Below are 23,168 nucleotides of genomic sequence, written 5' to 3'. Positions count from 1 at the left end.
GTCAAGATCAAGAGGGGCATGCTCTATCAACTGAGACAGCCAAATGCCCCAATGACTAATATCTTTATAAGGGAAAACACATACAAAGACAGACTCAAGGAGAACACATGTGATGGCAGCACAGAGATTAGAATGACACAGCTGCAGGCCAAGGAATGCCTAGGACATGTGGCCACCACCAGAAGCTAGTAAGAAGCAAAGAAGCATCCTGCTCAGGGTCCCAGAGGGAACATGGCCGCACTGAAACCTTGATTTTGGACTTCTTGCTGCCAGAGCTGTGAGAGAAGAGATTTCTGTTGGTTGAAGCCACCCAGTTTGTGTACTTTATTACAGCAGCCCTAGGGAACGAATACACTTAGCATATGCTAGGCACTGATAAGTGATAGTTTCCTTCCTTTCCGTGAAAAGTAAACAAGAATTTTGGTCCTTACACAGTAGGTGGCAGGGAGGTATTAAATATTCTTAAGCAAGGGAGTTATATGATGTGAAGATTTGGAAGAGAAGAACCTGGGGTGAGAAGAGGCTTAGTTCATCCACATCAGAGTAAACAAGGGTCTTACTTTATGGAAGAGTAGTAGAAATGCACAATTTCTAGAACCTTCGGTGGTCTACTGTGTTCTAAAAGAATGACATGGTCTCATACTCTTTTATTCAGAGAACATTATTACGGCTTCCAACGCAGGAAGCCTATCTCTTGAAATTAGTCTGGGGAAGTTAAGGATCAGTTCCAGATCCCATTTCTCCAACATAGTTTGTTGAAGCTCTCTGTTCCCTTCTTCTTTCCTTCCTGAGAAGGGGAAAGATTGTTACTCTCTGTCCTTTCCATGACTCTCCAGAGATGAAGAATGTGGTGGAATACACCTTTGCTTTCTCTTTTCACATTTCCCCTGCAGCCTCACCCTCTCTTTTGATTCTTTCTCTCTGCTTTTGACTTTGTTGTTCTATATTCATATTTGGTTGATTGCTTTCCTATTACCAGCTACCAGACTGCATCTACTTTTTCCTCACCTGTCTCATCTGGGACACAGAGGCGTGTGCAAGCACACGCAAACACACTGCAAGCAGGGTTTTGTCATGCTATTCCATTAAAGCAATTCTCTCCCAAGTCCTGCCAACCTCCTCACTAAAACACTCTGCCGCTTGTTTTCATTGGCTTCTGAATCCCTTTTTTGTTTTGTTGGTTTTGCTTTTTGGCTCTTCAGTCTTCTGTTACAGCCCTCTTTTTATTTTATTTTATTTTATTTTATTTATTTTATTTTATTTTATATTTATTTTATTTTTTAAAAAAATTTTTTGAGGGGAGCCTGGGTGGCTCAGTCAGTTAAGTGTCTGACTTTGGCTCAGGTCAGGTCATGATCTCGCAGTTGGTGAGTTCGAGCCCTGTGTTAGGCTCTGTGCTTACAGCTCAGAGCCTGGAGCCTGCTTCAAATTCTGTGTCTCCCTTTCTCTCTGCTCCTTTCCTGCTCACACACTGTCTCTCTCAAAAATAATAAATAAAAACAAAAAAAATTTTTGAGCTTATTTATTTATTTAAATAATCTCAATATTGGGGCGCCTGGGTGGCTTAGTCGGTTAAGCGTCTGACTTTCGCTTAGGTCATGGTCTCGCGGTTCGCAGGTTCGAGCCCCGCGTCGGGCTCTGTGCTGACTGCCAGCTCGGAGCCTGGAGCCTGTTTCAGTCTGTGACTCCCTCTCTCTCTGACCCTCCCCTGCTCACGCTGTCTCTCGCTCTCTCTCTCTCCTAAGAAATAAATAAAACATTAAAAAAAAAAAACTTTAAATAATCTCTGCCCCCAACATAGGGCTTGAACTCATGATCCTGAGGCCAAAAGTCACATGCCAGGTGCCCTTAAGGCCCTCATTTATTTTTTTTTTTTTTGAGGGAGAGAGAGAAACAGAGAGAGAGAGAGAGAATGTACTGTGTGTGCTCAGGAGAAGGGCAGAGGGAGAGAGAGACTTTTAAGCAGCCTACATATCTCCACACCCAGTGCAGAGCCTGCCATGGGGCTCCATCTCACTCAACAAGAGTGAGCCGCTTAAACGCGTAAACGACTGAGCCACCCAGGTGTCCCCGGCCTTCCTTTTTAAAGTGCATTTCTGGGGCTCCTGGGTGGCTCAGTCAGTTAAGTGTCTGACTTCAGCTCAGGTCATGATCACACGGTTTGCGGGTTCGAGCCCTGTGTTGGGCTCTGTGCTGACCGCTAGGTCAGAGCCTGGAGCCTGATTCAGATTCTGTATCTCTCTCTCTGACCCTCCCCTGCTCACACTGTCTCTCTCTCTCAGAAATTAAAAAAAAAAAAAAAAGTGCATTTCCCCAAGGTTCAGGCATCCAACCTCTTTCCCTTGGTTTCAATTNGGGGGGTGGAGGGGAGGTTGGGTAGTGACAGAGGACAGTGACGGAATGTGTGTGCACTACTGACATCTAGTGGGTAGAGGTTAGGGATACTTCTACTAAACATCTTCCCAAGCACAGGGCAACTCCTCACAACAAAGAAAAATCTGGTCCAAACTATTAATAGTGCTGAGGTTAAGAAATCCTCCTCTAGGCCTACACATCTAACTGGCTGCTTGTTATTTTTTTAGACATTTTAATTGACTATTCAACTACACTTCACCCCTGTTACTGACAGATCAGAACTACTGTTCCTTTATCTGACACTTTTTCTTTTTTAATGTTTTTATTTGTTTTTAAGAGAGACAGAGTGAGTGGGGGAGGGGGCAGAGAGAGAGAGGGAGACACAGAATCCGGAGCAGGCTCCAGGCTCTGAGCTGTCAGCACAGAACCCGACGCAGGGCTCGAACTCACGAGCCATGAAATCATGACCTGAGCCAAAGTCGGACACCTAATTGATTGAGCCACCAAGGTGCCCCGTATGTAACCCTTTTTCAAGGCTTTTTCCTGACAATCCCGAGTCTGTTATATATTAGAAGCTAAGGATCAGTCAGTGAAAAAAAATAACAAACAGGCAAAGATCCTCTCCTCAAGGAGATTACATTGCAAGAGGAGAGTATGGACAATTTCTAATAAACAGAGGTAAGAGATGCCTCCTATACCCCCCTTCTCTTTCTCAGGCCCATCATTCCACCTGTTTGTAATACGTTACCTCAAAATGTAGTAGCTTAAACAACAAACATTTATCATATCAGCTCCCATGCGGCAGGGATTTAGGAGGATTCGCTGGAGAGCTATAGCTCAGGGTTTCTCATGAGGCTGCAGGCAAGGTGTTGGCCAGGGCTGCAGTCATTTGAAGGTTTGACAGGGCCTGAAGGGTTGCCTCCAAGTTCACTCACATGGCTGTTGGCAGGAGGCTTCAGTGTCTCCCATTTGGGTCTCTATAGAGAGCTACTTACAACATGTCAGCTGGCTTCCTCCAGAGCACGCGATCCAAAATAGAGAGAAAGAGCAAAAGAAAGTATCTTTTTTAAGGTTTTGTTTATTTATTTTGAGAGGGAGAGAGAGAGAGAGAGCAAGCAGGGGAGGGGCAGAGAGAGGGAGAGAGAGACTCCCAAGCAGGCTCCGAACCATCAGTGAGGATCCTGACTAGGGCTTGATCTCAGGATCTTGACCTGAGCTGGGTCATAATCTCACAGTTTGTGAGTTTGAACTCCACAGCGGGCTCTATGCTGACAGCTTGGAGCCTGGGACCTGCTCTGGATTCTGTTTCCCACTTTATGCCCCTCCCCCAGTCATGCTCTGTCTCTCTCTCTCTCTGTCTCAAAAATAAACATTAAAAATAAAATTAGGGCGCCCCAGGCACGTGACTCTTTTTTTAAAAATTTCTTTTTAACATTTATTTATTTTTGAGAGACAGAGACAGAGAAAAAAATTAATGTTTATTTTTGAGAGAGAGTTCATTTATTTTGAGAGAGTGTGAGCAGGTGAGCGGCAGAGTGAGAGGGAGACACAGAATCCAAAGCAGACTCCAGGCTCCGAGCTCTCAGCACAGAGCCCGATGCAGGGCCCAAACTTACGGACTGTGAGATCATGACTGGAACTGAAGACGGACACCTAACTGACTGACTGAGTCACCCAGGCATCCCTCCAGGCGTGTGACTCTTAATCTTAGCTCAGGTCTTGATCTCAGGGTCGTGAGTTCAAGCCCTTCATTGGGCTCCACACTGGGTATGGAACCTACTTAAAAATAAAAATAAAAATAAAAATAGGGGTACCTGGTGGCTCAGTTAGTTAAGCATCCAACATTGGGTCAGCTCATGATCTCACAGCTCGTAAGTTCGAACCTTGAGTCGGGCTCTGTGCTGACAGCTCGGAGCCTGGAGTCTGCTCTGGATTCTGTAGCTCCCTCTCTCTCTGCCCCTCCCTTGCTCACACTCTATCAAAATAAATAAACTCTCTCTCAAAAATAAACATTAAAAAAATTTTAATAAGGGGCGCCTGGGTGGCTCAGTCGGTTAAGCGGCCGATTTCAGCTCAGGTCATGATCTCATGGTTCATGGGTTCGAGCCCCGTGTCAGGCTCTGTCCTGACAGCTAGCTCAAAGCCTGGAGCCTGTTTCAGATTCTGTATCTCCCTCTCTCTCTGACCCTCCCCTGCTCGCGCTGTCTCTCTCTCTCTCTCAGAAATAAGTAAAATTTAATAAAAAAATTGTTTAATAAAATAAAAACAAACAGAATAATCAAAAGTCAATAGTTTCTTATTACCTGCAAGCATCCATTCATTCATTTGTTCTCTGACTCACCTAACAAATCTTTATGAATTCAAGCATACCAATGTCACTCCTCACCTTTTTCCCCTACTACATTTTCCCTCCAACTAAGCTGACCTTCACTGAGCTCTAAATAATCTTTACATCTCCCTTTTTTTTTTTTAGTATCCCTCCCCAGTTGCTGATCTTTATGCCTTAAATCTGTGGCCCTAAACCAGTAATCCTCAACAGGGGGCAGTGGTACCCCATAGGGAGTATTCTGTGAATTTGTATGGTGTGGAGTGTTCTGTGAATCACAGTGGTGGAGGACCTATTGGGATTTAATGGGTGGACCCAGGGATATAAGTTGTCTTACAAAGTACCAGACAGCCTTATTCAATGAAAAAAAAATGTCCCTTGTCCTCCACCATTTTTAGAAGGCTCCATGGACATTCATGTCGGTAAGAACACATTTATAATTATCCAACTACAGAACTTAAATTATATATATATATATGAATATATATAAACAATAAACATAAAGTTATAAGTAGTTCTACTCTCAGGCGCCTGTCTTAGTCAATCAGAAGGGCATACGACTCTTGATTTCGAGGTCATGAGTTCGAGTCCCATGAGGGGTGTATAGATTACTTAAATAAATAAAACTTAAAAATATATGTAGGGGTGCCTGGTGGCTCAGTCAGTTGGGTGTCTGACTTCGGTTTGGGTCATGATCTCACGGCTTATGAGTTCGAGCCCTACATCGGGCTCTGTACTGACAGCTCAGAGCCTGGAGCCTGCTTTGGATTCTGTGTGTGTGTCTCTCTCTCTGCCCCTCCCCCCATGTGCACTCAGTCTCTCTCTCCCTCCCAAAAATAAATAATAAAATATTAAATATATATATTAAAAAATTTTAAGTATAGTTTAATCCTGACTTTTCCAGAGAGGCAGACACCTGTATATATCAAATTATATTTTGTTTTGTTTGGAATTTCACCAAGAATTGTTGGCATTTCGGAAAATCATGGCACAGATGGCCAGCTTGATTTTGAGTCACCAATCCAACCCATCTGTGACAGTGTGAGTTTGTAGCTGCAGAATTCATAAAAATCTTATATGTAGATGCACGTATATGATGACTTCATTATGACCCCACTTCACTAAATCTTTTGGCAAAGCTTTACCCAAGAATTTACACATTGAGATATACATTACTTCGGTTTTTAAAGAATAATGTAATATAGGGGCATCTGGGTAGCTCAGTCGGTTAAGCGTCCAACTTCAGCTCAGGTCATGATCTCACGGCTCATGGGTTTGAGCCCCATGTCGGGCTCTGTGCTGACAGCTAGCTCAGAGCCTGGAGCCTGTTTCAGATTCTGTATGTCCCTCTCTCTCTGACCTTTCCCTGCTCAGACTGTCTCACTCTCTCTCTCTCTCTCTCTCTCTCAGAAATAAATAAAACATTTAAAAATTTTTTTTAAAAAGAATAATATAATATAGAAAACTGCACAATTCTTAAGTATAAGTTCAATGAATTTTCTGGTGAACATAACCAGAATATAATGGGTGAACTGGTGAATATAACCAGTACCACATCACCAGTATCTAGAAACCAAAACACTTCTAGCACCTCAGACCCTCCCATGCACTCACCGGTCACTGTCTTTCCCAAGGGTCTTGATTAGTCCAATCTCTAACATTATAGATTCATTTTGCTTCGTTTTAAAAATATTTTTAAAGTTTATTATTATTTTTTATTAATCCCTATACCCAGTGTGGGGTTTGAACTCACAACCCCAAGGTCAAAAGTCGCATACTCTTCTCACTGAGCCAGCCAAACACCCCGGTTTTGCCTCTTTTTATGTAATACAAATGGAATCATACTATATATAATATGTAAATATATACACATACAGTATATAGTATATATATGTGTATATATATGTTGTATATATATACACATATATAGTGTGTATACATACTCTTTTGTGTCTGGATTCTTTTCCTTCTAAAGTTCATATTGTTGCCTGTAATTGTAATTTGTATTCTTTTTTTTTTTAATTTTTTTAAATGTTTTATTTATTTCTAGGAGAGAGAGCGAGAGACAGCGTGAGCAGGGGAGGGTCAGAGAGAGAGGGAGTCACAGACTGAAACAGGCTCCAGGCTCTGAGCTGGCAGTCAGCACAGAGCCCGACGCGGGGCTTGAACACACGAACCGCGAGATCATGACCTAAGCGAAAGTCGGACGCTTAACCGTCTAAGCCACCCAGGCGCCCCTGTAATTTGTATTCTAAATCACGTATAATATACTATTATACTACTGGATACACATTTTAATATAAATGACCTTATCTTTTACAGTGAGGGTTATATTGAGTTTTTGAAAGTCGGACTGTAAATGAGTTACTTCTCTATTCAGTTATTTCATCATAATTAAAGGAGCATTCAAAATATTTATTCTAAAAGGCAGGGGCACGGGCACCTGGGTGTTCAGTCCAGCTTTGGCTCAGGTCATTATCTCACGGCTCGGGGGTTCAAGCCCCGCGTTGGGCTCTGTGCTGACAGATTCTGTCTCAGTCTCTCTCTGCCCTTCCCCCGCCCCCACCCTCTGTCTCTGTCTTTCCAATATAAAATAAAACATTAAACATTTTTAAATAAATAAAAATCGTGCATTATTTCCAATAGGCTGATGACCAAATTGTTTGCAGCCTTCTGAGTCTTGCCATCCAGCCCTTCACACAGTTGAGGTGACCTATGCACAGTCTCCCTTCCTGAGCCCCTTTCCTTTAATTCTCAGATGATTCATCACATTCTCAGAGAAGTCTTCTCTGGCTCTGCTTCTGTGCTCTTTGGGGAAGCTGTGTACAAGTGGAGTTTAGCGTTTAATCTCCCTATGCCCTGTGTCCATTTACTTGCGTCTCTGAGGAGAAGGACTCTGACTGTCTCATTACCATGGTAGCTTTTGTGTCTGGTATGTGGTTGGAATTCAACAAATGTATTGAGCAAATAAATGGGCATCTTAGCTCATATTTAGAGCCTTCTCGTCCAGCCAGGGACCTTGCTGTCCTCCATCTAGGCCTCTTTCTCTGAAAGAAAGATCATGGATGTGTGAATCTGTCATGTGTGTGTGTTATGGACCTCCCTGCCCCCAAATTGCCATTCTAGCCCTGAGTGCCGCTGTCCCTCTGCCCCCCCTCAGCCTGTGACATCAAACACAGTCATTTCCAGAAGCCACTACCTGCACTTATTTTCCGAGTACTCCCTAGAGCTGGCCTCTATCTGAAACCATAGAATGCCAGGAACTGCCTTTAGACAACAATGCTGTGCAGCTCAACTTCTTCCATTCCAGTTGAGCCAGCTGTCCTCACAGGCAGCATCTGCATGCATTTTCTTCCTCTCTTTCCCTCTCTCTCTCATGATAAGAGCATTCAAATGCTTTTAAGGATTATTTCTGCAATGCAGACTTTAAGCCTGTCTTGGAAATGACCTACTGTCTGAAATATCTCCGTAGTTATTGCAGTAGGCACTTTCAGATATTCTGTTTTATTTAATGCTAAAACACTAGTATTTTTTTGTTGGTGATAGGATAAGTCTGCAACCAATCAGGAGAGAGAAACCACACAGTAATTTGAAAAAGGACAAGTTTATTATAAAGAATTATAGGGGCACCTGGCTGGCTAAGTTGGTGGAGGGTGCGGCTCTTGATCTCAGGATTGTGGGTTTGAGCCCTGCGTTGGGTGTGGAGATTGCTTAAAAATAAAATCTTAAATGGGGCGCCTGGGTGGCTCAGTCAGGTAAGCATGCAACTCTTGATCTCAGCTCAGGTCTTGATCTCAGGGTCATGAGTTCAAGCTCCTCATACGGCTCCACATTGGGTGTAAAGCCTGCTTTAAAAAAATAAAAATAAAAAAGAATAGATTAGAATCTTAAAAAAATTACCAACTATAGGGGTGCCTGGGTGGCTTAGTCGGTTAAGCGTCCGACTTTTGCAGTTCGTGGGTTCGAGCCCTGTGTCGGGCTCTGTGCTGACTGCCAGCTCAGTGCCTGGAGCCTGTTTCAGAGTCTGTGACTCCCTCTCTCTCTGACCCTCCTCTGCTCACGCTGTCTCTCTCTCTCTCTCTCTCTCTCTCCTAGAAATAAATAAAACATTAAAAAAAATTAAAAAAAATTACCAACTATAACAGGGAAGTAGAGAAATGAGTGTTTAGAATGTATATTAGTTTCCCAGGGCTGTCATAACAAGTTACCACAAACTAGGTGGCTTAAGACAACACAAATCCATGCTCTCATAGTTTTGGAGGCTGGAAATCTGAAATTAGCCATCATCAGGGCCATACTCCCTCTGAGACCCTGCGGCGTATCCTTCCTTGCCTCTTCCTAGCTCCTGGCGGCTGCTAGCAATCTCTGGTATTCCTTGGTTTCCAGATGCATCACTCCAATCTCTGCCTCTGTTGTACATGGCATTCTTCCTGTGTCTCTGTGTGTGTCTTCACATGGCATTGTCCTTTCTATTTGCACCCAAATTCCCTTCTTCACACAAGGACACCAGTCTTTGGATTAGAACCCACCCTAATCCAGTATGACTTCATTGATTATACCTGCAAAAATTCTATTTCCAAATAAGGTCACACTTACAGGAACTGGGGGTTAGGATCTGAACATATATTTGGGAGGGGGAGACACAGTTCTGCCCACTACAGATAATAGGAAGTAAAGAGAATTCTAAAGAATGCAGGAATAGGCAGATATAAGAAGACACTAACCCTTAGCTGGGGATATAACACCCAAGGAAGAACCTCTACCTGGGCCTCCCTGGGGCTGAGATCCAGAACAATTTAGAGAGAGCACTGGGGCACCTGGGTGGCTCAGTGAGTTAAGTGACCAACTTCGGCTCATGTCATGATCTCAGGGCTTGTGAGTTTGAGCCCCGTGTCAGGCTCTGTGCTGACAGCTCGGAGCCTGGAACCTGCTTCGGATTCTGTGTCTCCTTCTCTCTCTGCCCCTCTCCAGCTGTGCTCTGTCTGTCTCTCAAAAATAAATAAAAGCATTAAAAAAAAAAAAGAATTTTAGAGAGAGCACCAAAGTCGCTGGAGTGCCACCTCTGGTAGAACTTCCTGGATATCTTCCCTCTGGGATGTCAGGGGAAACTAGTCACAGGAAGGCGTCTCACCAGAGGCACGCCACTGGGAAACTGCAAGGGGCATATCAGGGAGAGCTGCTGGCCACCATGCACTGCAAGAGCCTGGCGCTGGAGAAGCTGCAGGTCTGCAGAAGCTGGGGGCTGGGGAGCCCACTTACACTGCAGGAGCTTGACAATAGGGCTCATTGGAACCACGAAGAAAATCCTTTCTTCCTGCAATGCCTCCCCAGCTGTCTACTGACAAAATTTAGTATGATGCCAGCTGGCAAAGAAAATATATTTAAAGGGCCCAGATCCCTTTTCACAGAGGAGGGAAAAAGAGTGACTTTGGAGCTGAGACGTAATACATTGGTAACTGATACAGTGACATGTCATTGTTTCAGATATTAATGGACACCTCCCTTCACCTTTCTTTAAAAAAGTTTTTTAAAATATTTATTTATTTTTGAGAGAGAGAGAATGCAAGCGGGGAAGAGCAGAGAGAGAGGGAGACAGAATCTGAAGCAGGCTCCAGGCTCTGAGCTGTGAGCACAGAGCCCACGCGGGGCTCAAACCCACAAACTGTGAGATCATGACCTGAGCTGAAGTCCGGCGCGTAACAGACTGAGCCACACAGGAGCCCCAACCTTCTTCTTCCTCTTCTTTTTTTAAAAAATATTTTTAATCTTATTTATTTTTGAGAGAAGAGAGAGAAGGACAGAATACAAGCAGGGGAGGAACAGAGAGAGAGGGAGACACAGAATGTGAAGCAGGCTCCAGGCTGTGAGCTATCAGCACAGAGCCCCATGTGGGGCTCGAACTTATGAACTGAAGGGTTCATGACTTGAGCTGAAGTTGGATGCTTAACCCACTGAGCCACCCAGGTGCCCCATCTTTTTTTAAGTTTATTTATTTATTGGGGGGGGGACAGGAGGGACAGAGAGAATCCCAAGCAGGTTCTGCACTGTCCGTCAGAGACCGACGCAGGGCTGAAACTCACGAACTGCAAGATCATGACCTGAGCTGAAATCGAGAGTCGGATGCTTAGCCAACTGAGCCACCTAGGCACCCCTCCCTTCACCTTCTTGATTCTCTATGTCCCTCAGCCTTCTCCCTTCCTCTGAAATTCTCACGACAAGCCCTGTCACTTTACCATTCAGTTCTTCTGACCTTGACACCTTCCTATTATCTCTCCCTCAACAACAACAACAACAACGAGACAAGTATAGAAGTGATGGCAGATGGCTCTCTAACTGGGAAGGAGAAGTTAGACCTTAGGCAGGACCAGCTTTTCTCAGAATTTGCTTACAAACTCTAGCAATAGGGGACCAGAGTGGAAAAGCCCTCAGAGGTGTGTCTTGAAAGCTCAACTGACCTGGGGAGTTAAATTGGTCAGGAATGTGCTCACACTTGGTGGGAATAAGTCCGTTAAAGTGGAGAGGACAGAAGCTGTGGGAAGTAGTAGAGCCAATGGCAATTTTGTATACAGGGACACAAACTCCAACCTCCAGGGAATAAGCACCTGTTTATCCCCAGGGCACAGCATGTAGGAGGCGTTGAAGTCTTGTTAAATGGTTGATGGGAGCCACAAGAGCAACCCAAACCCAAAGCTTCCTGTCATTTTTCAGGGGAGTTCTTAGCAAAGCACTGTAACTGTCACTGACCATCCCACACGTCCCAAAACCCTGCAGCAAAAACCCAACCCAACCCACCCTGGCTGATCTGGAGCTCAGGCTAGAAGCTTCTGCAGACAAAGGTACTGAGCAGAGCTGGCCTGAGGGACAGGACAGGGTACTCTGAGACAAAGAAGAGGTTTTTGGGTTTTTTAAAAATGTTTATTTATTTTTGAGAGAGAGAGGGAGACAGAGCCTGAGTGGGGGAAGGGCAGAGAGACAGGGAGACACAGAATCCGAAGCAGGCTCCAGGCTCTGAGTTGTCAGCACAGAGCCCAATGTAGGGCTCGAACCCACAAGCTGTGAAATCACGACCTGAACTGAAATTGGTTGCTCAACCGACTAAGCCACCCAGGTGCCCCTAGGTGGTTTTTATCTTTTTTTTTTTTTTCTTTTTTGAGAGAATGAGCTGGGAGGGGCAGATGAAGAGGGAGAGAGAGAATCTTAAGCAGGCTCCATGCCCAGTGTGAGATCATGACCTGAGCTGAAATCAAGAGCTCAGCTGACTAAGCCACCCAGGGGTCCCCATCTTCCTCATTTTACCTGTAGCCTGAGGCTTCATTTATCAGGCACATTCAGATGTGTCTTCTCATTTGATTTTTATCTTTCGAGTCGATTTTGAGATAGGCATGACAGAGTTCATTGCTCCCATTTTACAAGTGAGACCACTGAGGTCAAGAATAGTTAAGCAGGGGGCGCCTGGGTGGCTTAGTCGGTTAAGCCTCTGACTTTCACTTAGGTCATGATCTCACGGTTCGTGGGTTCGAGCCCCGCGTCGGGCTCTGTGCTGATTGCCAGCTCAGAGCCTGGAGCCTGTTTCAGTCTGTGACTCCCTCTCTCTGACCCTCCCCTGCTCACACTGTCTCTCTCTCTCTCTCCTAGAAATTAAAAAAAAATTTAAAAAAATTAAAAAAAATAGTTAAGCAGATGGGAGACCCAGAGTCTTAAGGGACCCATACTTTGTTTTTATGTTTATTTCTTTTTGAGAGACAGAGAGAATGGGTATGTGCATACGAACAGGGGAAGGGAAGAGAGAGAGGGGGACAGAGGATCCAAAGTGGCTCTGTGCTGACAGCAGAAAGCCTGATGTGGGGCTCAAACTCATGAATTGTGAGACCATGACCTGAGCTGAAGTTGGACGCTTAACCAACTGAGCCACCCAGGTACCCCCGAGTTTCTGAAGAATGATACACCCATGTGCCAACCTCTAGCCACATCACGTGCCCCACTGGAAGCTATGTGGGGCCTCTTGCCACTGGATCAGCACACACTCGCCAGGCCCTAGAGTGTGTACACAGATGGGGAGTGCGGGAAGATCTGTTCAAATGGTAGTTACAAAAAAGGCAGAGATAAGGCCGTGAAGCTATTAGGCTTGCCATTGCTGGCCTGAGCTTAGGGCCAAGACACCACAGTCTACGTTAAACTTCAATTTGATCAACTCTACCACCCCAAGTTAGATCTTAGGGCCAGTCCATCCCTACGAAATTCTCAGACCCAGACCCTTTCCTTAGGCTATGTCCTTTGCCATTGGTGTTGACTTCTTCAGGAGACCCAGAGAATCAAAACTCTGATCAGGCATGCTCTACCCTTGAAAGCTTTTCTTGCCTTGGGGCTGGGGAAGCACCTGTTTACGCAAGAAAATGAGAGCCTACAGAGGGCCTCTCAGCTCAACCAGATTGAGAAGGAGCTCCAAGCACTCACAGCTGCAAACATCACCATACTGACAAGGAACATCTTTAGGCGCCAGCCCAGATCCAGGGGAGAGAATACCTCTAGCTGGAAAAGCTGCTGCTCACCCTCACCAGAAGCTTCACCACGGATTTCCCGAGGACCCAGCGGGCTTTGTGTTACAAAAAGAATTGCTGCAGTCTTGGGAGAGCTAGCTGGATGAGCCCTTGCTTACAGAGTTGGGGAGCCTTCACTTTCCACACCAGCCCTTGCTGATTCTGCTCTTTCCATATCATTCTCACTGTGTCAATACATTTATCACTAAGTCCCAGAATAGAGAATTATGCTGGGCTGGGCACTCTGCACCTTCATCTCAGACCCTGGATTCTAGGTTTCAGGCTTTCTTGTTCTACCGAGAAAATTAGGTGCTGGTTTGGACCAGGGAAATCTGGGGAAGAACTAGTGGAGGCACAGGCTCTGGTTAGGCGGTGAGGGCGCCTTCACAGTGCAAGAAGCTTGTACATCCCCCACTTCCTCCCCACTAATAGCCCGACTCCCGGTAAAGGTTGCATGATGCAGACTCTCCAAGCAGCGGGATTGCACTCCCAATCTCTTACTACTAAGTTCTATTTCCTGGCCTCTCTTGAAAGGTTAGTAGAAGCCCGGAAGAGAGAGGAAAGCTGCCGGACCCCACGCAGCGCGCCAAGGTGGGTTATTGGTCCCCTGCAATGCCGCCCCTATACTGAACACTCGGCGTGAGCCGCAGAAATCCCCACACCTCCAAGGAAGGTCAACGCCCCAGCCTCCTCCCAATTTTGGCTCAGTCCAGTAGTGTCTCCGGGACATAGCGCAAACACAGGAGCTGGAGGTGGCACTATCCTTAGTCTCTGGCTCCTCGTCCCTCCCCAGATCTCCTCAGCGACGTGGGAACCCGGCTGAGAAATCCCGGAGAGTAACCGGAACTGCCCTCAATGAGTCCTCTCTAGGAAATTGGGAATTTCACAAGTCGCTAGTGCTCAGTTCATGTTTATTGGCCTGAGAACCAAAAAAAACCGGAAGATGCCCTTAAAAAACGTGGCGGCACTCTAGTCACCACAGCTGCCTCAGTAGCTCAAGAAACCTGGCATAGCCTTCGGCCACTGACAGACTAGCCTTCACAAAATGACTTCATCCGGTCCACTTCGGTTCTTCGAGGACAGCGCTACCTGCCCTCAACTGTAATGGCGGCGTCGCCCAATTTGGCTTCTTGCCCCTAGGGAAGATGGCTGCCAGGTGGCTTCACTTAGTTTCTCACCACCCCGGAAGACGGGCACCGGCGATTGGGCGGTGCCCGAAGCCTCGGAGAAGAAGGCCCTCGGCGGTTGGACAGTGCTGGGTAAGGCTAGTTTTAAAGGAGCCGGAGGTGGGAGCCGTCGAAGACCCGGGATCCGCGGGAGGCTGCGGTGAGCGGCGCTCGGGGGAGGGCACCGAGCGGCTGGAGAGAGGGCGGGAGGAGGGAGGGAAAGAAACATTTGAACCATCTGGTCCCGGGCTGGGGAGAGAGCTGGGCGGGGAGCCGGGGAGGGGGGAAAGGAGGGGGTCTGTGGGCGGGACCTCCCGAGATTGGAGTGAAGGGGGTTATCTGCTTGACAGTGGATCCCCGGGGATCCGGACTGAGTTCGTGATGCTCAAGCTCGGGCCGCCCCTGTCTGAGTGGAGCTTTGCGGAGCCCAAACTCACAGGGATAGGAGGATCCTCGCGGCGTCCGATGGAAGGAACCGCGCTCTAGGATTCTTTCCACAGGGATCCAGTGTAGGGAATCTGGTGGGGCGGGGGGCAGGGTGTACCGTCGGCGTTTGAGAGTATTGCTTCGGAGTTCTCGGCCACTCGCTGGCAGTGGATGAGGATTGCAGAGGGATTCGGCGGAAAGTGAGCCTCTCAGGACCGGGATCCCAGCTGATCCCGGGGGATCTCTGGGCGGATTCTGCAGGGACAAAGGCCCCCACCAGGAGGCTCGGGCCGTGGGAGAACTGGGGCCGCTGCAAGCCAGGTTCTCCCGGGAAGTGCCAGTCAGGGCGCGGGTGAACCCATTGATCTCGGGCGACGGCAGTGGGAAGACACCCGCTCCGGGCTGCCAGCCGGGGGCGCCCTTTTACTCCCCAGGGCTCCGGCCCGTGGGCTACCGGGAGCCTCGGGCGGACCATGAAGGGCGGAGCCCCAGGGGAGGGGCTGGCCCTCACTCCCCGCTCCCCCGCTCCCCCCATCCCAGGCTGCAGCCTGGGATCCCCCAGGGACACCCCGGAGCCGCTGCTTACCCCATGGACTTGCCCGGGGACTCCAGGTGAGAGCGCACCCCGCCCGCCTGTCTTAAGCACGGGAAACGGGGAGCCTGGCGACCGTACTGGGGAAACCACAGAGCCAACGACAGGCTCAGGCGACTGTCCTCTGCTTCTCTCATCCTCCAGCCCCCCTGGCCGGCCACGTCTGTGCCGCCAGCCCCTGGCTCGCGCATTATGGGGAGCCAGGAGCCCCAAACGGCCGAGGCTACAGTCTCNAGGCTGCCCACATGGTGAGGCCCCCGAACTGAAAGGCCCCCTTCTCCCTCAGGTCCCCTCTTCAGTACCAAAGTCAGACTGGATCACTAGTGAGGATAATTGAGGTCCAGATACCTCATTCTCACACTCTGCTCAGGCAGTCTGCCTAATAGTAGAGTTCTGGTTAGCTCTCACTTAATCCAACCTAGATTTGGGCAGAGGCTCTAGTGCCCATTCCCCACTATCAACCTAGCGCTGGTCATTCAGTGGTAGAATTCTCACCTGCCGCACCATCAACCCTCTTGAGGTAGAACCACATGTCTTCAACTCTTAAGTATGAGAAACCCTTGCTTTCTCCCCAGTGCAACTTCTAGGCTATCCTCAGGAAGCAGGCTGGGGTCATTGGCTCCATTGCATGGATTAGAAAAGCTGGAGCCCCAGATAGGGCAGTGACTTACCCAAGGTCACTCACTCTCTCCTTTTCATTTCTCCAAATAGCCAGGGTGAGATTACTGCAGCTCAGAGCACTGTAGTATCTGGCCCCTGATTCAGTTTAGCTCCCTTCTTTGGGTTCTTAAGAGAATTCTAGCCACAATCTCTGTCACTTTGGTGGCAGAGGGTTCAGGGAGGCCCTGTCCAATCTGACCTCACTCCATCACCTGGCTCTTGACATTTTTCTCCTCAATTAGGTTCCTCTGGTGCCCCAAGGAGAGACCACCACCCCACAGCACCGCAGCAACCGTCAGGATTCTGTCCGAAGCCAGCCGCCTGCCTCGCCACCCCAAAAGGCTATGTGGCCCTCACAGACCAGGTGAGCATGGCAGGATAAAGGGTAAACAGGGGACACAATTGAGCCCCTCTGATATTCCTGTTTCCTCTCAAGGCCTCCTGACCCACTGCACTTATGCCGAGAGCCCTTGAGCCGCATCCACCGGCCCCCTTCTACCCCGAGGCGGCGATCAAGGACAACCTCTGGCCCGGAGGAAGGCCCTTCGCAAAAGGTGGACTGGGCCCCCCAGCCCACTCTGGTGGTGATGCTAGAAGACATCGCCAGCCCACGAGCCCCAGCTGAGGTATGAGTATTTTGGGGTAAGGATATCAGGGGTTTGTTCAGCTGGGGTAGCTTTTGCTCAGAGTAAGGAGAATATTATCTTAGATGGAAGACATCAAGAAAAGACCTATATGGAAGAGTCTTTGGTGTGAACCCAGGCAGGCTTCTGGGCACTTGAGAGGGTCGGAATGTGGGTGGCTAAGGAGGCTGAAGGGGGCTTCCTTGCCTCCCCCAAAACATTCTTTGTTTACACCCAGGGCTTTGCTGATGAGACGCCCAACTTCATCATCCCAGCAAGAAGGTAAGAGGGCTGGGGAAGGGATTATTGAAATGTCCAGGCAACACCTCTTACCCAGGCAGCTAGAGTTGGGGGCATTGTGTCCAATCCTTCCTTGTAGCACGTTCAGCAGCCTTAAGGAACAGGGGAGGTCCTGGATCAGGTGGGATCTGGACCTAGAAGTTCCCTCAGCCTTTCCCTTGCTCCTTAACTCCAGAGCCAAGCCCAAGACCATGGTTCATCAGCCAATGCCTCCGTCCAGGGACCTGGATCTCCCATTTCAGCCATCTGCCCTGCCTGAAGACCCTCCGGAGAGCCCACCAGCAGGTAAGGACTCAGAGGGATCAGATTTAGGGCTCTGGAAAATCCTAGCTGAGCTTAAAAGTATCAGGGGCAGAGGTGGGGGTGGTACCTAACTCCCTCCCTGAGGGGAGCTCGGTGTATGAAGTTGGGGTGTAGACTTCAGAGGTCTGAGGTTCAATTCAGGACTTAGTTTTTTAGTGGTGGGCTTAGACTTCTGTGGGCAAAGTTTAGTGTTTGGGGGAGGGGCTGAGGCTACTGAAGTAGGGCTTAGACACCTGCAGCTGAGGAATGCCCACCTGAGCCTCTCCTTTCCTCAGCCCCAGATCCTGTACTGGAGCCCCCATCGATCCCACAGCCGTCCAGCCTTTTACGCCCCCGCCTCAGTCCCTGGGGCTTGGCCCCCCTCTTCCGTTCCGTCCGCTCCAAGCTGGAGAGCTTTGCTGACATCTTCCTCACACCCAACAAAGCCCCACGGCCCCCACCCCCATCACCTCCCATGAAGTTGGAGTTGAAGATTGCCATCTCAGAGGCCGAGCAGTCTGAGGCTACTGAGGACACTGCGTCTGTCAGTCCCCGGCCCCCTATCCGCCAGTGGCGGGCCCAAGACCACAATCCCCCAGCACCTCTTTCTAAGCCCTCTCTGGGCCGAAGCCACTCCTGCCCTGATCTGGGGCCCCCAGGCCCAGATACCTGCAGCTGGCCCCCTGCTCCACACCACCCAAGCCGGTCACGGCTCCGGCGGCACACTGTGGGTGGTGGAGAGATGGCCCGAGCCCCACCACCCCCTCGGCCCTGTCTCCGGAAAGAGGTCTTCCCTCTTGGAGGAGTGGGAGGCTCTCCTCCCCTCGTCACATCTTGTTCGTCCACCGCAGCTACTTCTTCCTTCTCTGAACCTGCAGAACCCAGGTAGTGCTCTCAATAAACCCTTCTTAAAGCCCTGGCCACAGTCTGGGCCCAGCCTCCTTCTCTGCTATCCAGTGGGCAGGAGATGGGGATATTGCTTTGAGTATTATTTGTCTCTGAGCCTTGACCTTCTCTGCAGGTTGGGCTCAACCAAGGGGAAGGAGCCAAGGGCCTCAGAGGACCAGGTGCTTTCAGACCCTGAGACCAAGGTAGGAGTAGACATGGGGGGAGGAGACAAGTGGGACTCTGAGGCCACGCTGCACACTTATCCTCTGCCCTGTTTTTGCAGACCATGGGAAAGGTTTCTCGATTCAGAATACGCAGGACCCCAGTCCGTCCTCAGCTAAACCTTACACCAATGGGACTGCCTCGACCAATCAGGTGAGCGGCTCATTGTACCTGGCAGCTGCCTTGGCCAAACAGGTGTAGGCTCAGATCCCCTGAAGTGCGGCTCTGTCTCTTCTCAGAGAGGAGTCAGTTTGGTCTGAACATGGTTTGCACTTAGATCTGTCTGTCTCAGGCAGCACTCCTGGCCTCAGCGTGTCCCAGAAACTGAAAGATAGATCACACCTTGCTTATCGTTTTTTCAGAGCACAATGGCATTGGGTTTTTCAATGACCTCTGCTTTTTGCTCCCAGGTTGAACAAGAAGGAGTTCAGCTTAGAAGAAATTTATACCAACAAGAATTATCAGTCGCCTACAACCAGGAGGTGAGAAAGTCTGAAGGCTTGGGGGTAATAGAGGGAAGGCTGGAACCAGGGGCCACGCTGGTAACCAGCACCCCTCCCTGCCTGGTCCAGGACCTTTGAAACCATCTTTGAAGAACCCCGGGAGCGCAACGGGACTCTGATTTTCACCAGCTCAAAGAAGCTTCGGCGGGCTGTGGAATTTCGGGACAGCAGCCTTCCTCGATCCCGGCGGCCATCTCGTGGAGTCCGGGCTGCAGCTGGCAGGACCCTTACCTCCAACCTGGCCCCCAGCCCAGATGTGGGACCTCTGCTGCAGCAGCGGCTGGAGGAGCTGGATGCTTCTCTCTTGGAGGAGGAGGAACTGGATAGGGAGCATTCCCATCGGACCTAGGAGCTCCATCTGTTTGTCCATCCATCCTGAAGCATCTGAGGCAGTTATATTTTTTCTCTATATTTCTAGTAAAGTTTTTCAGTATGTTTCTGATTCTTTTGTATGTCTCTAGCTAAGTCTGAGATTGACTGACACTACCGGCTGATGTTTTTACTTTGGCCTCCAAAGTCTGGGAAATGGGGGAGGTGCCAGGGAAGGCAATGAGGGTTTGGTACGGGAAGTGGGAGAATGGTCATCAGAGATACTTTCTTGATTTAAGAATTTTCCTGTGTGGAGGGATACTTCAGAATCTGCTCCAGAAGATACTGTGACTCTGCACCCTAGTCAGGGTTGTCTAAATTCACTTACATCAAGAAAGAGACTGAAGGACCCAGAGTGGACCAAGGCCTCGATCAAGATGGCCCTGAATTCCTCCAAACATGCAGGCCAGGATTTGCTTCCGGTTCAAGAGAGAACAGTAATCAGCTCTGAGCACTTACAACAACCTGTCATATGTACTTGCCCTGCACATAGCACTACGAGAGGGAATTCTACCCATTTTACTCATAAGCAAGTTAAGGGGCACCTGGCTGGCTCATTTGGTAGAGCATGTGACTCTTGATCTCCAGGTCATGAGTTTGAGCCCCACATTGGGGGTAGAGATTACTTAAAACAAAAAAAAAAGTTGAATGTGTAATGCGATGTCCTTATTAAAATGGTTAACTCAGACAGCCAAATGCAAGAAGTGGCATTCTCCATCTTTGGTAACTTAGGGTCAGAACAGAGCGGTGGCTGAGAGCAGAGTTAGGCTTTTTGAGCCCAAATCCTGGGTAGGAAACTCAGTGTGCATCACTTCCCTTACCCCTCTGTAAAATGGGGGGTACCTTCCTTACAAATGAGTTAATACGTGAGAAAGTGGCCATAGCTGGCACACAAGTGCAAGGTGTTTTCTTATTAGCCACTACAGACCAGCACTCTCCCACTGAACGAGGCGATAACGGGACGCAGCTTCCTTCTAGCGTGTCTGGCGCTCGCAAGGCATGCCGCGTGCTCGGGCCACCCGGCACCGTGGGGATCCCGCTGAGTTGCCAGCCGCTCTACAGTATCGCCACGCGCGTGCGCGAGAAAGCCAGGCGGCCTGTGGACTTAAGCCAAGCGGCAGATAGGGAGAGACGACGTAACTTTCGACAGCCACCTTCCGCAGCCGCACGCCGCCCAGCGGCCAACCGCCCCCCTAGAGCTCGCGCACCACATCCCCGCTCCCGGTCTCGACGCTGTCTGAAGACGGGCCAATGAACAGAGAGCAGGAAGAGGCGGAGTCACCTGAGGGACCGCCCCAAGCGCTTACTTCTAACCAGTCTAGTCACAAGACCTGATGAAGGGCGGAGCTAATCTGACGTATACCCAATCCAAGATTTGAGGGCGGTTACATATTACCCATTCCCCGGGGCTTGACTCCGCCCTTCGCATTGACGTACACTTCTCAACCTATCAACGACTAAGCTTGTTGGAGGGGTGAGGGGAAAGGGGCGGAGTGTGGGAGGAGGCCGAGAGAGGAAGGAGGCGTAGGCTGAGGAGGAAGAGGGAGGAGGGGCAGGGAAGTCCTGGCGAAGAAGAGGCCCAAGATTCCAAAGGAGACAACAGGAGAGTGCGCTGGAGCTACCCCGCTGCCCAACGGCCGTTCCGGGTCCCTTACGGCGCAAGTCAGGCAGAGACGGAGGAAAGGAGGAAGAGACTTTTATGTCGGCAGACAGAGAAGCTCTACCCGTCACCGTTGCCTCACATCCGGGGCTTTGGAGGGCTGGACCCGCGGCCCCGCCCCCCCCCCTCGCCTTTCATGGCGACCGGAGGCGGAGGCTGGAAGAGCTGGGCCTGGAGGAGGCCCCTTTAAATCTCCTTAAAGGGGTGGCCGCAGAACTCGGCAGACTACATCGGCAGCCTTAAAGGGGAAGCCATCGAACAGAAGCTTGACAAATTGAGATCTGTGCTGTTGGGAGAGCTGGAGCGAGTGGGGATTCTCACCTCGTTTTCTCCCCCACGCAAGAAGTCCTTTAAAATCAGCTTAAAGGGGGAAGTGGCCGCTTGTGGAGGACCAGAAACTTAACTCCCGAGCCCTTAAAGGGGCGGCCTGCTGTTTGGAGGACCCTGGACTCCTTAAAGGGGTGGCCTCTTTTAGCCGGAGGACTTGATACACTTTTAAAGGGGAGGTCTGCGTTTCGGGGCGAGCTTTCGGTCCCTTTTAAAGGGGTGGCCCTTCCTCTTCCTCGGGGAGACTTGTCTCGACCCCTGGCAGGGGGCGGCCACCGCACTAGGCCGGCNGAGGAAGAGGAGGAGGAGGAGGAGGGGGGCGCAGACGACGGGGAGGCCGAGGAGGAGCCTGAGGAGGAGGAAGAAGAGGAGGAGGACTTGATCGATGGCTTCGCCATCGCCAGCTTCGCCAGCCTTGAGGCCTTGCAGGTGGGGCCTGCTGGGGCTGGAGACCTTTAGGGGCTTCAGAGGGGCAGAGAGAAGGGTGTCGTGCCTGGAGTGGGTGGAGTTGAGGGGGGAATGCTGGCACCCCAAACCAGAGCAACCGGCTTCTCTGGCCAGGCCTCTGCCCCACCCTGGGGTGGGAGGAGGTAGAGTTAGTCTCCAGGGACCAACCAGGTTATCTGGTCTGAGAGCCACTTTGGTAGCCTGGTCACCCCCAGAGAGGTCGGGAGCTTTCCTTTCTCCATCTACTCTAGTCCCACCTCCTCCTCCACAGAAGGATGCATCTCTTCAGCCCCCAGAGCGACTGGAACATCGGCTGAAGCATTCTGGGAAGCGGAAGAGGGGGGGCTCCAGTGGGGCCACTGGGGAGCCGGGGGACAGCTCTGATCGGGAGCCTGGCCGGCCCTCTGGGGATCGGGCCCGAAAATGGCCCAATAAGCGGAGAAGGAAAGAGGTGAGCTTGTCATAGATCCTTGTGCTTTAGAACTCTGGGCAGAACGTTCTTCAGGTAGACTTGTTTTCCATCAGCAGTGCCACTGCCCGTCGTGAACAGTGACTTTATTTTCTAAGGGCAAAGAGTAAACTTGAGTCCTCATTCCTCAATCCAGGTCTGACAGAGACATTCCCACAGTCAGACTTCTCTGGTTTTGGCTGGTTCTGTTTCAGACATGTTGATAATTCAGAGCTGTATCAAAGAGACTTAACTGAATCATAAAAGAATTAGATAGGGGCCCAGCTCTCTCCCTTGAGGCAGTAGTAGACTTCCAAGAAAGAAGCAATCTACGAACAAATCCCTAGACCAAAACCTGAGACGCTACAGAAGGCCGAGGTCTGGGAGATGCTGTAGAAACCCACATGAGGAAGCCACTCATTCTGCCTGGGGGATGGGAGGAGGGTTGTGGTTAGGGAAAGCCCCCTAGGATGTCTTAGTCAGGCCTTGAAGGATAGTCATAAGTGTTCTAAGAAGAGAAACGGGCAGAATTGTTTTGTGCAGAAGCAGAGAGATGTGAGAAATGTACTTGGAAAATGGCTAGAGCGTTGGGAACGGGTGGACACTAGCAGGAGAAGCAGCTGGAAAAAGATTGAATGTGTCATGAAGGACCTTGAGTTCCTTGCTGGGGAGTTTAGACTTTATCCAAAGGCCTCGCTAGTCAGCCTCTCTTAACTCTGGACTCTGGTCTTTCTCAGGCCTCCTCCCGTCATTCTCTGGAAGCTGGATACATAGTAAGTGCTCTCCACCTGTACTGGTCCCTCCCCTCTCAATTCCTCTTTGGAAGTCCCCTCTCTACCTTGGGCCCCACTCTTCTTCCCTCTTGTGACATCTCTGTCTTTTCTTCTCCCCAGTGTGATGCAGAAAGCGATCTGGACGAGAGGGTGAGTGGGGCTAGAATTTGTTGGGTGGGCAGTGTTACAACTTGTAAAATGAAACTGCATCGTAAAGGTCTCCTATGTGCAGCAGACAGAGCCTTCTCTTGAGTGAGTGACAAA

The 23,168-nt window shown here is 49.6% G+C and overlaps 2 protein-coding genes across 2 annotated transcripts in view; both read left to right on the top strand.

Moving 5' to 3' along the window:
* The first annotated feature begins 15,643 nt into the window (after nt 1-15,643).
* Nucleotides 15,644-19,322, top strand: PRR14 (proline rich 14). The gene is made up of 10 exons (XM_077760349.1): nt 15,644-15,650; nt 16,305-16,426; nt 16,499-16,688; nt 16,924-16,967; nt 17,161-17,270; nt 17,564-18,152; nt 18,289-18,358; nt 18,439-18,530; nt 18,788-18,859; nt 18,950-19,322. The coding sequence occupies exons 1-10, from the start codon at nt 15,648-15,650 to the stop codon at nt 19,227-19,229; spliced, it is 1,572 nt and encodes a 523-aa protein (XP_077616475.1). The 5' UTR covers nt 15,644-15,647; the 3' UTR covers nt 19,230-19,322.
* A 107-nt stretch (nt 19,323-19,429) lies between these two features.
* The window catches only part of FBRS (fibrosin), an 18,905-nt gene continuing 15,166 nt past the window's right edge, over nt 19,430-23,168 (top strand). The window contains 6 exon segments of the mRNA XM_077760543.1: nt 19,430-19,440; nt 20,228-20,385; nt 21,502-21,665; nt 21,955-22,134; nt 22,869-22,904; nt 23,025-23,054. Coding sequence (XP_077616669.1) covers nt 19,430-19,440; nt 20,228-20,385; nt 21,502-21,665; nt 21,955-22,134; nt 22,869-22,904; nt 23,025-23,054 — 579 coding nt within the window.

This window comes from Crocuta crocuta, unplaced genomic scaffold, assembly GCF_008692635.1.
Source record: "Crocuta crocuta isolate KB4526 unplaced genomic scaffold, BGI_CrCroc_1.0 scaffold73, whole genome shotgun sequence".
In the NCBI taxonomy this organism is placed as follows: domain Eukaryota; kingdom Metazoa; phylum Chordata; class Mammalia; order Carnivora; family Hyaenidae; genus Crocuta; species Crocuta crocuta.
Note: the sequence above shows the minus strand (reverse complement) of the source record. Positions and strands in the feature narration are given on the sequence as shown.